Genomic DNA, 14,626 nt, shown 5'->3' with positions numbered 1-14,626 from the left:
TCACTAATTTTCAGGAGCTAGGAAGAAGATGTCCATGAACATAGACAGGCTTCATCTGCCACTAATAAGCATGAAAATGCACAACCTCCTATAGCTTAATTCCATTTAGATAAGAAACAAAGGTAAAAAAGTTGTATTAGACAATTGTAATGGTGCTGATACTGTAATGATGCCTTTTTCTTATAAAGCAGAGGGAATGATTTGAAGTGAAAATGTAACGGCTATCTACCATCTTCTTCAAAAGAACGTGCTTAGTGAGCACTGAGGATTTTTCTTCTTTTTATTCTAGTTTTGAACTTAATGAATCTCACGGGAATCTGACAATAACGGCATACCGAAACAGAGGATCGTATGGCAATGTGTCTGTATTTTTTTATGCTCAAAATTTGGAGGCACAGCTGGGTTTGGATTTTAGTGTGACCTCAAGGGTAAGAAGCAAATTCTATATCTAGTACTTTTAATTCCTTCAGCTTCCTCAAAAGAATGTCGTCTTGTTTATTTGCAAAATGATCAGTAGCGCAGCTAGATTTTTTTCGACTTGCCTCAATTGCTTTGATCATCTTAACAGAATGAGATAAAATTAGTCATTTTACTCTTTCTTTCTTTTTAAATACTGAAGTATTTTTAAATGTAAGACACATTGTAAACTTTCAAACATCTATCTCAAATACAGTTTTGCTTAGACAAGAGCATATAAGATTTCATATAAGGTTTCATATTTTTTACAACAGAACTTTCAAAGTAAATTGCCCTTGCTTGTCCTCATTCTGCAATGTGCTGAATGTTTTTACTTCTGTTTCAATCAGCCTTTAAGGGACATAAAGGTTATACCTCTCCTTGCCTCCTCTTCCTTCCTATTTAAGACAATTCTATACACCTTCGTTGAAAAATCTGTGTCCATTAACAGCTGTTAAGTATTCAATGCTTTCTGTGTTTCAATGCTAGACTCTTTTTTTTGCTGATGGAGAAAGGAATAAATCTGTTGTTGTTATGATTTTTGATGATGATATTCCTGAACGTGATGAGAAGTTCCAGTTAATTTTAACAAATCCCTCTCTGGGGCTGGAATTAGGGGAGAACACAACAGGTAAAGCTTAGTTTTGACGTTGTCATTCTTTGGAATTGTATGGCAGTAATTTTAATGTCATTCTTCTGAATAATCATATTTCAGAAAACACCATTTCCCTGCTATGGTAGATCTTTATACTCCTCTGGAAAGTTCCTAAACATCCCTATGAAATCTATGCAATTACCAAGATAATATGTAAAATAAGGAATTAAAAAGTGTGAAAGTAAGCTTTTTAATGAGACAGTCTAGATTCTTCCTGTCTAGACATCTTCCTAGATAAAATACATATTCTCTTCAAGTAATATCACAGACATAAAAGATCATATATGCACTAAAGGAAGCATGGATTTATGTTTATGTGTATTTTTTATTTATATATATGTACAATTATATTTTACTATGTTAATTAAAGAATATTTCCATTATTTATTTCTCAAAAGCCACAATTACTATACTTGCCAATGATGATGGCCATGGAGTTTTGTCATTCAATAACAGCGATCACTTCTTCCTAAGAGAGCAAACAGCTCTCCATTTGATGGAAAGTGTTGCAGTATTAAATATTATTAGAGAACCTCCTCAGGGGATATTTGGCACCGTGACTGTTCAATATCTTGTAAGTGAAATTAATTCTTCAGAGGCATCAGTGGATTTGACCCCTTCTCAAGGATATATTGTGCTGGAAGAGGGAGTCAGATTCAAGGTAAATGATAGTTACCAAGGAGGTGAAGAAAGCTTTTTTGAAATTGTTGGAAATATTTCAGAAATATCTGTGGGTTTTCCTGTATTTATTTTTTCTTATGTTTTCCTTCATTCTCAGAACATATTTAGTCTTGGGAGTGGGAAAGCACATAAATGTGTTCTTTGGTAGATATTTCTCTCTTTGTGATAGTTCAGGTAAATTGGAAACAATATAATGGGTATATAATGTTTATATATGCATGGGAACTTTGTATGTATTCAGCATGTAGCTGAAACACAGATTTTGAAATGAAGTGATACTTTACAAACAGAAATAGTTAAGGTTGAAGTAAAAATCCCGTTCTGTAATGTGATACTTCAGCTGGTCTGAACTGAACAGAGAATACTGCAACAAAGGCATAAAGTGAACAGCTGTCAGAGTCTTTGGAATAGAAAATTACTTCTTCTGGGAGTATTAATTTCACCTCCTCTGTACTGTCCCCACATGAATGTCAGCTAGAAAATAAGCTAGCTTCCTAAGTCTGTGAAATCCTGACCCTTCTGGAGTTTAATGACAGTTGTTTTTTTATTTTATTTTGTCAGTGAAGCTATGATTGGTAACAGTTTAATATATTATGGCTAGGGGGATAGAATCTGGAACAAACCTTTCTTAGAACACCATTTTCAATTTCTGAACCTCAAATGCATTTGGAACCACAGTGCTGGCCAGCGGAGCAGATCTGTGGGGAGTCAAAGACTTCTTAAAACAGCCTCTAAATATGGTTTATTGCAGAAGTAAACAGGGATATAAAAGGTTGTAAGCTCCAGTTTAGTTCTAGATCCATCATTACTAACTTTTTTTCCTATAGCAAAACTGTCTACATCTGTAACTTTTGCCTGTTTGGGTAGTGAGAAGGATGACAGTGAGCCCCAAATGATAGTGAAACACCTCTTCTAGATAACTCTCTGCTAATTTGAGACCACCTTGAGAGGATCCTATTCTCATCCACAGTGGTGCAGTAGAGGGAACAAAATCAAAAAGAGAGACAGTATTTAAAATATCCTTCTCTTCTTGCCTTTTTACCTTCTTTCTTCCCAGCACCAGTAGTGGAATTGCACTGTTGCCCTGGAGCTGTTTTAGCTACCAACTGAAGTTAAAACCTACTTGGCTGAGCTGCATTAGGGGATCAGGCAGCTGTACAGGGACTATGAATTACCAAGGAATGTGTGAAATAAGTAGAGAACTGAAGTATGAAAAAAGGATCAAAAACTATTACATTTCAGAGGGTCCTAGGATGACAGGGGAAAAAGGAGAAGGAAATAAAAAAAAAAAAAAAGGATGTATGCTTGTCTTAGTGTTGCACCAACGGAGGTCACCAGGATGACTTTAGGACTTCAGCCTGAACTTGCCTCACTTCTGTCCTCTCCAGTTTCAAGAGCTGCTATTCTCCTGCTGTGCTACCCAGAGGCGTACTGTGAAAGAACAGAAACGTTAGCACGGTCTGATAGGGTTGTGCCATCATTAGCTGTTAAGTCTCAATAACTTTCTACGCTTGTTTCCCTGTCAGACACTGCATATTTCTGCAATACTGGATGAAGAACCAGAAATGGATGAGCACTTTGTTGTCACCCTGTTCAATCCAACTGGAGGAGCCAGACTAGGCACAAGAGTGCAAACTATGATTACAGTACTACAGAACCAGGCTCCGCTAGGGCTTTTCAGCATCTACCCAGTTACAAATAGGTACTAAACACTGAATCTGTTAAAAGTAGATTTTTCATATTCAGTAGAGATGGTATCTCTCTACAATTTTGTTTATTTTATTAATCCCTTTAAAGAAATTCAGCAGTTAAATTGTAAAACATTTGTAATTTTGAAAAGTATACTATCTGTCAAATACTATTACTGCTATACAAAAGAACAGAAAAACACTTAAAATGGACTAGTCATCATTAGAAATGCAATTTTCTCTCTGGATTTTTTAATAAAGCAGTAATTCATTAGTCCCTAAACATTCTGCTAATAGTAATCCATATTAAGAGCACCAAACCTCAGATCAGTGCCTAGGGAGTAATAGATTTTATAATTTATTTTTGTTTTAAAGCTTGTGTAAAATATACTTTCACTCAGGGCTGTTTTTCAGAAGTAAATGAGCCATATGGAATGACATTTGCAAAACTCATTCAGCTTCAACTATGCATATGGTGTGTTAAATTTCAGGCTAGTTTAAGATTTTGTTGAATTTCCTATGATTTTGCCATGGTCTTCTGGACAACTTTAATTAATGTAGTTATCAGTCTGTCAGATAGGAAAAACAGTTATTAATATTTCCTTGTTATTTTTGCTATATATTCTACATTGGAATTGTACTGTAAGAATCTTATTTGTGTACTGTAAAAATTATACATCTTTTTCTTTATTTTCACAATTCGCACATTTAGGAAAAATTTCCTCATAATCGAAGAAGCCAACACTACGGTTTATTTAAAAGTTTCACGGAGTAATGGGCTCAACGTGTCTGTGAGTGTTGAGTGGGAGACGTTGTCGGATACTGCATTTGGCATCAGTACGTTCACTTTATTGAGAGCGTCCACAGCTTTTGTCAGAGTGGAGATAGCGAGAGGCTAGCCAAACATACAGATGTAACCTTGGAATGTAAATTCACGTATTCAGATTTGATCACATTAATATTTCTCTGAGCATGTCAAAATTCATTAGATAAAAGAGCTTAACTCTCACCTTATCGTCAGCCACTTCTGCCAGAGTTTCAATAATCTGTATTGCTCTCCTTGCTGCTTATATTAACATTATTGTCCATACACTTTTGTTTAATAAAATCTGTTTTTTACTACTTGTAACTTCTGATTTTTCCAACACAGTATAAGAGGCACACTTTACATAGCCTTAGTTTGAAAAAATGCCACCACATGTTTCTACTGTATCTCCCAGTGTGCCTACTGAGATGTGTTTGTGGGAGCCTCAGCTGTAATTCCACGAACACTTAATCTGGTCCAGATTAGCACTGCCATTGAAGGAAGCCATGCTTCCATCTCTGCCCACTTGTTCCCATTTCCATGCTAAGCTGATCTGTGGTTGATGGATGATCCAGTACTGATACCTGCATAGCCACTCAGTAATCCAGACTGAAACTAACACGGCAAAAAAAGGAAATTCCTGGCTTTGAACACGGATGAATACCCTGCCTGGTTCAGCACCTCCTCTAGCCTATGTTTGGGACTGGGAGTCTGTTGGAGCTCTTGAAGTTGAGTTCTGACAACGCAGTGCTTTTTTCTGTAACCAGTCGAAAGGTTTAGTCCATTTCAGAATCTTAGTGCTGTGGCTGATTCTTATGAGGGGGAAAAGGGGGACAAACACACATTTTGTAGTTTCTTTGCCACTTTCTACTGCTTGCTATCTAGCTAATTTTCTGACTAGCTAAATTCCGAACTGAATCATTCTGAATCAGACTCGAATTGCCATATGCAGTTCTAATATATGAAGAATTTATTGCTTAACCCTCATTACACCTTCCGTGCTCTAACAGTTTTGTGCATTTATGTAGGCTTATACCAACTGTTTAGAGACAACTTCAACATTTCTGATAGTAGGTCTGGTTTGGGCAAGTAAATAATGAAAATGACATTGAAAAAGACCTAAAGAATTAATAGTATTTTCTTTTACTATATTGCAGGGGGTCGCATTGGTGTCCTGTCTGTCCTGCAAAGTTTTGTGGAAGAGTCAGCGTCTAGCTGGTGTTTCTTTACATCAGGAGAAATCCTGTACGGTGTTTTGTTGCGTATGCCTCCAGCTACGTTTTCTACTGTCTACCAGTGGAAAGGAGTTTTTGTTCCTGTCGAGGTAAATGTTTGCTTGCAAACACCAACCATACTATTTAATAAAGGTTTTTAAGTCTCGATTATTCTTTTTTATTCCTCTCTCAGAATTTCAGTATGTGGAATCCTAAGAGCTGTGTCTCCTTCCAAATCCATACCTCTCCCTACCTTGTGATTACTCATGGAGGAGCCAGGCAGGGAGCTTCCAACAACAGTGTGTATACTTTTGTGCCTGGACGCAGGCTGTTGAAGGTAAATCTGGTTTACTTATAAAACCGTAAAATAATGGGGATGAAAAGGACCTCAGAAGGCCATCTAGTCCAGCTACATTTTAGAAAAAAAATCATTCTGTGCTCAGCTAGCTTGGGGCCCTAACACTCTGCATGACTGCAGTGGTGTAAGTTTTTACAGCTGGTTGTCTACTGTTTTTTTATATGTATATTTTGGGGATGGGGGAAAATGAACTGGGAAGTGAGGAAAGAATTTGTGGACCAATCAAGTCATAGAACATTTTCTGAAAAATGTATGATAAGTTATGTTAATTTTGTAAATCAACGCCACATATATTGACATATTTTTAAAATTGTAAAATTACAAATATATAATTTAATATATTGTATATATAGTTTTATATGTCATTTTGCAGTTTTTAAAAATAAGCGTGTATATAAACTTGTCATTGAAGTGATTTCCAAACACCATTTTTGTCATATTTCCCTCACAGATACAGACTCTCTCTATTCTGGATACCAGACATGTGAAACATTTTGCTGTAGATGAAGACGACTACTTGATTTTTGTGAGCCACACAAGCAGTTCCAGTTCCATCCAGGTTAGAATGTACTTGTCTTCCCTGGCTTTGATGGGGTACTTTGGTTAGTTTTGAGTTTGAAATATGAAGGGAAAATTAAAATTTATAAGTATATATTTCTGAAAAATTATGTTTCTATTATGGATTTATAAATTAAAATTCTATACTTTTTAAAATGTAGCAATACTCTCTACATTAACATATAATTTACACTGGGTTTTATTTTATTGCTAGTGTTATTTCTGTTTTGTAATCTAGCACGTTGAATGTCCATAAGAACAGAAAGAGCTTCTGACATAAACCTGCTCATCTGAAGAGCAGGCACAGCTCCTTGCAGTACAGTAGTTAGCTACTAGTGTGCTTCTACCTTAGGGTCCACCTTAGAAATGAGGAATTCAGTTCACTATAAGTCTTCCCAGTTTTGCACTGTGATACTTAATTTGTCTTCTCTTGGTGCTAATTATGAATATATAATTTAAAAAATATTTCATGTTTCCACAGGTTTTCCAGTGGAATAAAGATATATTTGTTCTGCATCATCAACTTCCACTTTACAGAGCTCTGAACATAGCTTTGTTTCCTAGAGGAGGCATTATGTACCTATTAGTTTCTTTGTCAAATACCACCCAGAACATGCTTTTGTACCAGTGGTTGAATAATGAGTTTAGGAATCTTCATCAATTACCAGCAAAAGAAATAAAACATATGGAGGCCTGGATTTCTGGATCTGATATCTATTTAATTATTGCAAAAGGTATTTAGCAGAAGACAAACACTGAGTTTGTGAAGTATATGCTAGCTTGTTTGGTAGCAAAGGCATTTGGGGTAAAGGAATTTAGGTAGGGATTAAAGTATTGCTGGGGAGTGACAATTCACTGATAAGCATTTAATCCAAGTAATTTCTGTTTTCTCCTCAGAAAATAAAACCATTGCATTTGTTCTCAAATACTTACAAAACTAATGAAATGTTTTCCTAAGAACAGTAGGAAATAGTAACTCAATTTAGCTGCTGATGGCACCTCTTCTAAGCTTTTCTAAGCTTTGTGATATGCAAAGATCATTGGTCAGCAAATCATAGAATAGAATCATAGAGTCATAGAATCACAGAATGGTTTGGGTTGGAAGGGACCTTTAGAGGCCATCCAGTCTGACCCCCTGCAGTGAGCAGGGACATCTCCAACCAGATCAGGTCGCTCAGAGCCCCGTCCAGCCTGCCCTGGATGTTTCCAGGGATGGGGCATCCACCACCGCTTGAGGCAACCTGGGCCAGGGTTTCACCACCCTCATAGTAAAAAATTTTTCCTTATAGCCAGTCTAAATCTACCCTCCTTTAGTTTCAAACCATCACCCTTTATCCTGTCACAACAGGCCTTGCTAAAGAGGTTGCCCCCATCCTTCCTACAGCCCCCCTTTAAGTACTGAAAGGCCACAAAAAGGTCTCCCTGCAGCCTTCTCTTCTCCAGCCTGAACAACCCCAGCTCTCCCAGCCCAGCCTCATAGGAGATGATGCTAGAGGATGAATCATCCCATGGAGATCAGTCATACCATGGAGTTATGCACCACGTAAAAAAGAAAATATGATAACTGATCTCACTTCATAATTAAAGCTGCCAAACCCTGCCTTTTGAATAGCCAGCAGTGTACAATTTAACTAAGAGGCAGCAAAATAATTTAAGTTTTTTCATTTTGCTCGTTTGTAGAATCTGGAAATTCTTCCGAAATTTTCATCTGGGAGACAGGGCAGTCTACCTTTAGACACTTTCAGTCTCTTCCAGTCTGCGCTATAAGAAACATCCATGTTTTCATGCCTCCTTCAGGTTTAGGTAAGACTTAAATCAGAGTATCATGGAATCATAGAATCATTTAGGTTGGGAAAGACCTTTAAGATCATCGAGTCCAACCGTTAACCCAGCACTGCCAAGTCCACCACTAAACCGTGTCCCCAGCACCACATCTACACATTTTTTAAATACCTCCAGGGATGGTGACTCAGCTACTTCCCTGGGCAGTATAAATGACAGTATTTGTTCCAATCCTAATTTATAATGCTGGAATTGCAGAAATATATGTGCGGCTTTTTTTTTTTTTTTTAATTATTTATCAGACTTTAAAAATTGCTATAAACATTGTGCTACCAAGGGCATTTCTGGCATTACAAGCAGAACTTCTAAATATACCACTGAGTTTTTATTTCTTCTCCTCCTTGCTCAATGTAGTTCACATCCTCCTATCTGGTAAGGACACAACAGCGCTGTATTCATGGAACTCCGAAGAGAACCAGTTCTCTGTAATGCTCGAAGCCCCATATGCAGATCATATCATTTCAGCTACTGCAAGGTCTCTGAACTCCAGCAAGAGCTTGATTGCTCTGTCTGTAGAGTCCAGCTCCCATATTTATGAGCTGACCACTATCTCCAACCAGTCAGATTTTATACCCAGGTAGGCTTTTTTGTTTTATATAACTTTCTCTCAGATCTTGTGTTTCTTTTTCTGTGATACTGTTTTTGTAACAGTGGAAAGCTTTATATACTTCTGTGTCTGGTGTGCTTATTAAGACTAAAGAGAATTTTTAACAGGTTTAAGACAACCTGAAGTCAAACAGCCTCACAACTGGCTTTAAAACGTGGCAAGAAAGGACTTGCAGACTTGATTTCTCTAAAGCTTTCCTTTAGGATAAATTAAATTACTTGCATAAATAGTTTCAGTTACTCTATGACCTATTGTAATTTTTTTAAAAATCCCAAAACAACACAGAACCGACAACCTTTAAACCTCATTTACTTCCTCAGGAATATAAACAATAATTCTAGCTCCAAAAATGCTCATTTACAGCAGTGCATTCAAGTTCATTAATCAGCTATCCTCAGTTTATAATTATTTGATGTGTGTGTTTTTATGCTAGTTCAGGTGAATTGGTATTTGAGCCTGGGGACATGGAAGCTGTGATAGCAGTCAATATCTTGGATGACATCATCCCAGAGGAGGAAGAATGCTTCAAAGTGTGGCTGAAAAACCCTAAGGGTGGTGCAGAGATTGGTGTTCATGGTTTTGTTAACATAATTATTCCTTCCAATGACAATGCCTACGGAGTCATTGCATTTGCTCAGGTAAAACTTGTAAGGTAAATCATTATAATATGTATATATAGTTTCTGAATAATGGAACACAAACTAACTAAAACTGTAAACTGGAGCATGTGTCAGGATTTTTTTTCTAAAGTCTTGCAGCAACCTGTTAGAAGCTTTTTAACATACATTTAGTGATACTATGTGGAAAATCAGTTCCACAGTCTGTCCCTATTGTAAGATTTTTATAATCCCCTTATGTTTAGATTAACACATTAGTTTATCTGCTTGGTTTTGCAACAACCTAAAAGTTAAGTTTTCAGGTGGCATATATGATATCATCACAGCGTTGCTACTGGTTGGTTAATCAAAGGAATTAAATAAACAAATCTGAAGACCCTTTTCCCCTGAAAAAGGTACTAATTTGGTTGTGTCACAAGATGAGCCAGTCTGCCAGGCCAAAATAATTTATTTGGAAAAAATGTCAGACTGAAGGTATTATTTGGAGTGGTTAATTCTTGAATCATCAAACACTGTAGAAGTTACCTAGACAGGTATATAGTAAATGCATACTGAAGATATAAAAATATAAAACACAGAAGGGTTGTTACTGAAATGAAACGTTGCAAATGGTCTTGTGAGGGTGAATAACAGTAAAGTAACAGCACTAGAAACATGTCTGTCTTGAAGGTCCACTTCTTTGTGATCTGCTTCATATGATTTGGATGTAAAATACTGTACTAAAAAAAAACCCTAACAAAAATAAAACACTGGATTTTTTTCTCTTAGGATACAGAAGCCTGACATTTTAAACTCTTACATCCATGAAACCTTGGAGTATTGAGTACTTCTGAAAATTAGGACATACAAATTTAATCAATGAACATGTATTTAGCTATTTAATAGTAGACTAACTTACTGATGCCCAATGTCACTGGCCCCCATTGAATACCCAGATCGCTAAAGAAACTTTTATTTATAATAAAATAATGTTATGGTTCTGCTATTTTCTGTTTCCCAGAGTTCTTTATTTAAGCAAGTTGAAGAAATGGAGCAGGACAGCTTAATCACCTTGAATATTGAACGTTTAATAGGAGCATATGGACGAGTTACAGTAGAGTGGATCGCTAATGGGAGCATAAGTGATGTATTTCCAGCTTCAGGAATGGTATGTAATAACATCACTGATATAAGGGAAGCACTGACTGTATTGTCTCAGACAATAGGTGCAGAAGTACTGAGGGAGACGTACAGTACATGTTAGATTGCCCCACTCTTCTTTTAATTCCTGCTTCCTGGTCCTTTCCTGTGGTTCTGGCAGCTTGCCCTTTTGGCTGGCACGTAATACCGCAGCATCACTCTAGCTCTTCTGGAACCAGGCACTAGAAAAAGTGTATCTGTAGCATCCTGTTCCCATCTTTTCTTCCTCCTGTGAGATCCATCTACTGCATAAAACCATTTGCACAGGTGGGAATCTGGGAGTGTTTGCTCTTCATCCTGACCTTGTCAATACAACTGAGAGCCTCAGTGGCCCAGAAGAATATCACAAGTCCCAGTTCTCTCAGTTTCTGAGGCTGTTTGGATTCCAGCCATGATATAATCCAGTGTTTCCTGCTAGCCCAAGCTCTTGGTATGCCTTAAGACCAACAGATGCCGGGTTCTTTAAGTCAAGTGCCTCCACCTGGTGGCCGTCTGTAGAAGACACAACGTCCTTATGGGTTTTGGGGCTGTAGAGCTGTAGCACAATCCGTAGCTGAGGGAAGAAAGGGCCAAAAGACTGTAGAAATAAACTTTACACCTGTAAATAATGGGTCTGGAGTAACATAAAAAATTTAAAGAAAAATTAACAAAGGGGAAATCAAAGATACCAAACCAATCCAATTCAGTACTTAAAGGTACTTAAAAGTACTTGGAAGAATGGGGACAATCTCTTTAGCGAGGCCTGTTGGAACAGGACAAGGGGTGATGGTTTTGAACTAAAGGAGGGTAGATTTAGACTGGATATAAGGAAAAAATTTTTACAGTGGGGGTCTGAAGTGCTGGAACAGGTTGTCCAGAGAGGTTGTGCAGGCCCCATCTGTAGAGATATTCAAGATCAGGCTGGATGGGGCTCTGAGCAACCTGATCTAGATAAAGATGTCCTTGCAGGGGGGTTGGACTAGATGACGTTTAAAGGTGCCTTCCAACCCAATCCAGTTTATGATTCTATGATTCTATGAATCATTCTGAAATTGTTAAAGTGCTGCTTGAACATTCTAGATTGATGCTACATGGTTTCCCCACATATGTTTGCAGATAGGAAGAGACAGAAAGGTAAAGTAAAGGTATGATGTTGTTCACTGTAAATTTCTGTTTATTCTTCAGTGTAAGTGTAGCCTAAGAGTTTATAGACATGTCTTCCTTGTTGAGAAAGACCTAATCAAGTAGCTGGCCCTTTGAATTTAAAAGAATAATATAGATCATAGAATCACAGAATGCCCTGAGCTGGAAGGGACCCACAAGGACCATTGAGTCCAGCTCCTGTCCCTGCACAGGACAGCCCCAAATTCACACCGTGTCTCTGAGGGCCTTGTCCAAGTGCTGCTTGAATATCACCAGGCAGGTGCCGTGATGCCTCCCTGGGGAGCCTGTGCCAGGGCTCCACCACCCTCTGGGGGAAGGACCTGTCCCTGATACCCAGCCTCACCCTCCCCTGGCACATCTCCCTGCCATTCCCTCGGGGCCTGGCGTTGGTCACCAGAGGGAAGAGACCAGCCCTGCCCCTGCTGCCCTTGGGAGGGAGCTGCAGAGGCCCATGAGGGCTGCCCTCGGCCTCGTCTGCTCCAGGCTGAACAGACCAAGGGACTTCAGCCGCTCCTCGTACGGTTTCCCCTCTAAACCCTTCCCCAACTCCGTGCCCTCCTCTGGACACTCTCCAGTAGCTTTATACCCTCAATGTCCTGTGGTGCCCAACACTGCCCACAGCGCTCGAGGTGAGGCCACCCCAGCACGGAGCAGAGCAGGACGATCCCCTTCCCCACCCGGCTGCGATGCAGGGCTCGATGCCCCCCAGGGCATGCTTGGCCCTCTTGGCTGCCAGGGCACACTGTTGGCTTGTGTTCAAATCAATAGCTATCAGACAGATAGACAAAGCATTTCTCAATCATTTTATATGGAAAAAAAAATCAACAAAACTGCAGACTAGACGATTCTTCAATTAGCAGTGATTTTGATACATATTATATGTTCATCATTCTTTTGACATATTTTATGGGGTGTGTTGACCTTGGCTGGCTGCCAAGCCCCCACCCAGTTTCTCTCTTCCTCCCCCCTCTGAGCAGGACAGGGGGAAAATTAAGTGGAAACACTTGAGATAAAGGTAGTTTAATAAGAGAAGCGAAAGCCATGCATGGAAGCAATGCAAAAAAGGGAATTTATGTAGTACTTCCCGTCAGTAGACAGATGTCCAGCCACTGCCTGGGAAGCAGATCCTCAGTACAAGTAGCAGTTGCTTTGGAAGAACGCCATAACCTCAGTCATCTATGTCTGTGCCCCACCTGCCTGTTTACCCTCAGATTTTATTCTGAGCATATTATGTGGTATGGAATATCCCTGTGGTGAGTTTGGGTCAGCTATCCTGGCTGTGTCCCTTCCCAACCTCTTGCCCAACCCCAGCCTATGATGCTGTGGGAGCACTGCTCAGCAATAGCCAAGATATTGCTGTGTTATCTCAGCACTGTTTCAGCCACAAATGCAAAGTACAGCACACTACCGAATGCTGTGGGGAAAGTTAAGCGCAGCCCAGCCAGACCCAGTATATTGCAGAAGAAACGGTGGTGAGTTGTAAGCAGTTTACTGATTCGTCCTCTTTTTTAATCTTTGAGAGGATCTTAAGCTTAAGTGTATTATGCAAGAAACCTCAGTGAAGACTGGTAATTTGGAATAATTTGAAAGGTATGTAATGAAAAACAATAAACTGGACAGGAGCCAGCTGTGTGTGCATACTGGTCTGCGCAGAGTATTGCCAGCAGGTTGAGGGAGGTGACCCCTCCCCTGTACTCAGCACCGGTCAGACACATCTGGAGTGCTGGGTCTAGTTCTGCACTCCTCATGCCCACAGACTTGGGCATATTGGAGTGAGTCCAGCAAAGGGACATGAAGATGATGAAGGCATTGGAGCACCTGACACATGGGAGGAGGCTCAGGGCAGATCTTACAACTGTATGAATACATGAGGTCAAGAGTAAAGAAGATGAAGACGGATACTTCTCCATTGTGTCCTGTGCCTGCAATGGACATAACACAGGAAATTCCATTTAAACATGAGGAAAAACACTAAATCAGGTTACCCAGAGAGATTGTGAAGTCTTTGTCCTTGGAGATATTGAAAACCTGGTTGGACATGGCCCTGAGCAGTCTACTGTGGTTGAACCTGTTCTTAGCAGGGACAGTTGGACTAGGTGATCTATAGAGATCCCTTCCAACCTCAGCCATTGTGATTTTTACAATAATGAAGGTATATGATCACTTTGAAACAACTGAGCTGTTTTACCTGAAGTTGGAGTGTAGTTGTCAGAAAGAGGTCTCAGGTTGAATGCCTGTTTATAAAGCAGGCAGCTGTGGGTAGCTTGATTATACCAAAGTAATTTCCATAAATCATAGAATCATTTTCTACTGGGAATTTGGTCTCTCTGATTATTATACTTCTGATTGAGAATTTATTTATTGCTTTGTGACCTCTACTTCAAATGATTGTACCACATTGCGTTTTTCCCAAAATGTTTCTTCATATCACCTGTCTCTCTGGGTCTTATATTTTTTTCCATACACTTAGGTATATACGCAGCCTGGGGATCAAACTGGAGGAACTAGAGCTCTGTGCCCAGTCAGAAAGTTATGATATCATAGGAATAACTGAAACATGGTGGGACAACTCACATGACTGTAGGATCATGATGGATGGCTGTAGGCTGTTTTGTAAAGACAGGCAGGGAAGAAGAGGAGGAGGAGTCGTGCTCTATGTTAAGGAGAACCTTGAATGTACAGAAGTCAACTATGGCAATTGTGGAAGCCCTATTGAATGCCTCTGGGTGAAGACCAGGGGGGTTGTGTCCCAGGAGGATCTTACAGTAGGCATCTGCTACTGACCTCCAACCAAGACAGTAAGGCCAATGAAGCATATTTGGG

The 14,626-nt window shown here is 39.2% G+C and overlaps 1 protein-coding gene across 1 annotated transcript in view; it reads left to right on the top strand.

The window, feature by feature from the left end:
- Positions 1-14,626, top strand: part of ADGRV1 (adhesion G protein-coupled receptor V1) — a 275,402-nt gene that overhangs the window by 70,289 nt on the left and 190,487 nt on the right. The window contains exons 42-54 of the mRNA XM_075079982.1: positions 290-428; positions 946-1,087; positions 1,510-1,772; positions 3,319-3,494; positions 4,193-4,317; positions 5,443-5,609; positions 5,693-5,836; positions 6,309-6,416; positions 6,897-7,149; positions 8,096-8,218; positions 8,612-8,834; positions 9,298-9,502; positions 10,482-10,628. Of these exons, the coding sequence (XP_074936083.1) occupies positions 290-428; positions 946-1,087; positions 1,510-1,772; positions 3,319-3,494; positions 4,193-4,317; positions 5,443-5,609; positions 5,693-5,836; positions 6,309-6,416; positions 6,897-7,149; positions 8,096-8,218; positions 8,612-8,834; positions 9,298-9,502; positions 10,482-10,628 (2,215 nt within the window). The remainder of the gene's footprint in view (positions 1-289; positions 429-945; positions 1,088-1,509; positions 1,773-3,318; positions 3,495-4,192; positions 4,318-5,442; positions 5,610-5,692; positions 5,837-6,308; positions 6,417-6,896; positions 7,150-8,095; positions 8,219-8,611; positions 8,835-9,297; positions 9,503-10,481; positions 10,629-14,626) is intronic.

Source organism: Phalacrocorax aristotelis, chromosome Z, assembly GCF_949628215.1.
Source record: "Phalacrocorax aristotelis chromosome Z, bGulAri2.1, whole genome shotgun sequence".
Taxonomy (NCBI): Eukaryota; Metazoa; Chordata; class Aves; order Suliformes; family Phalacrocoracidae; genus Phalacrocorax; species Phalacrocorax aristotelis.
This window is presented reverse-complemented; position numbering and strand designations above follow the sequence as displayed.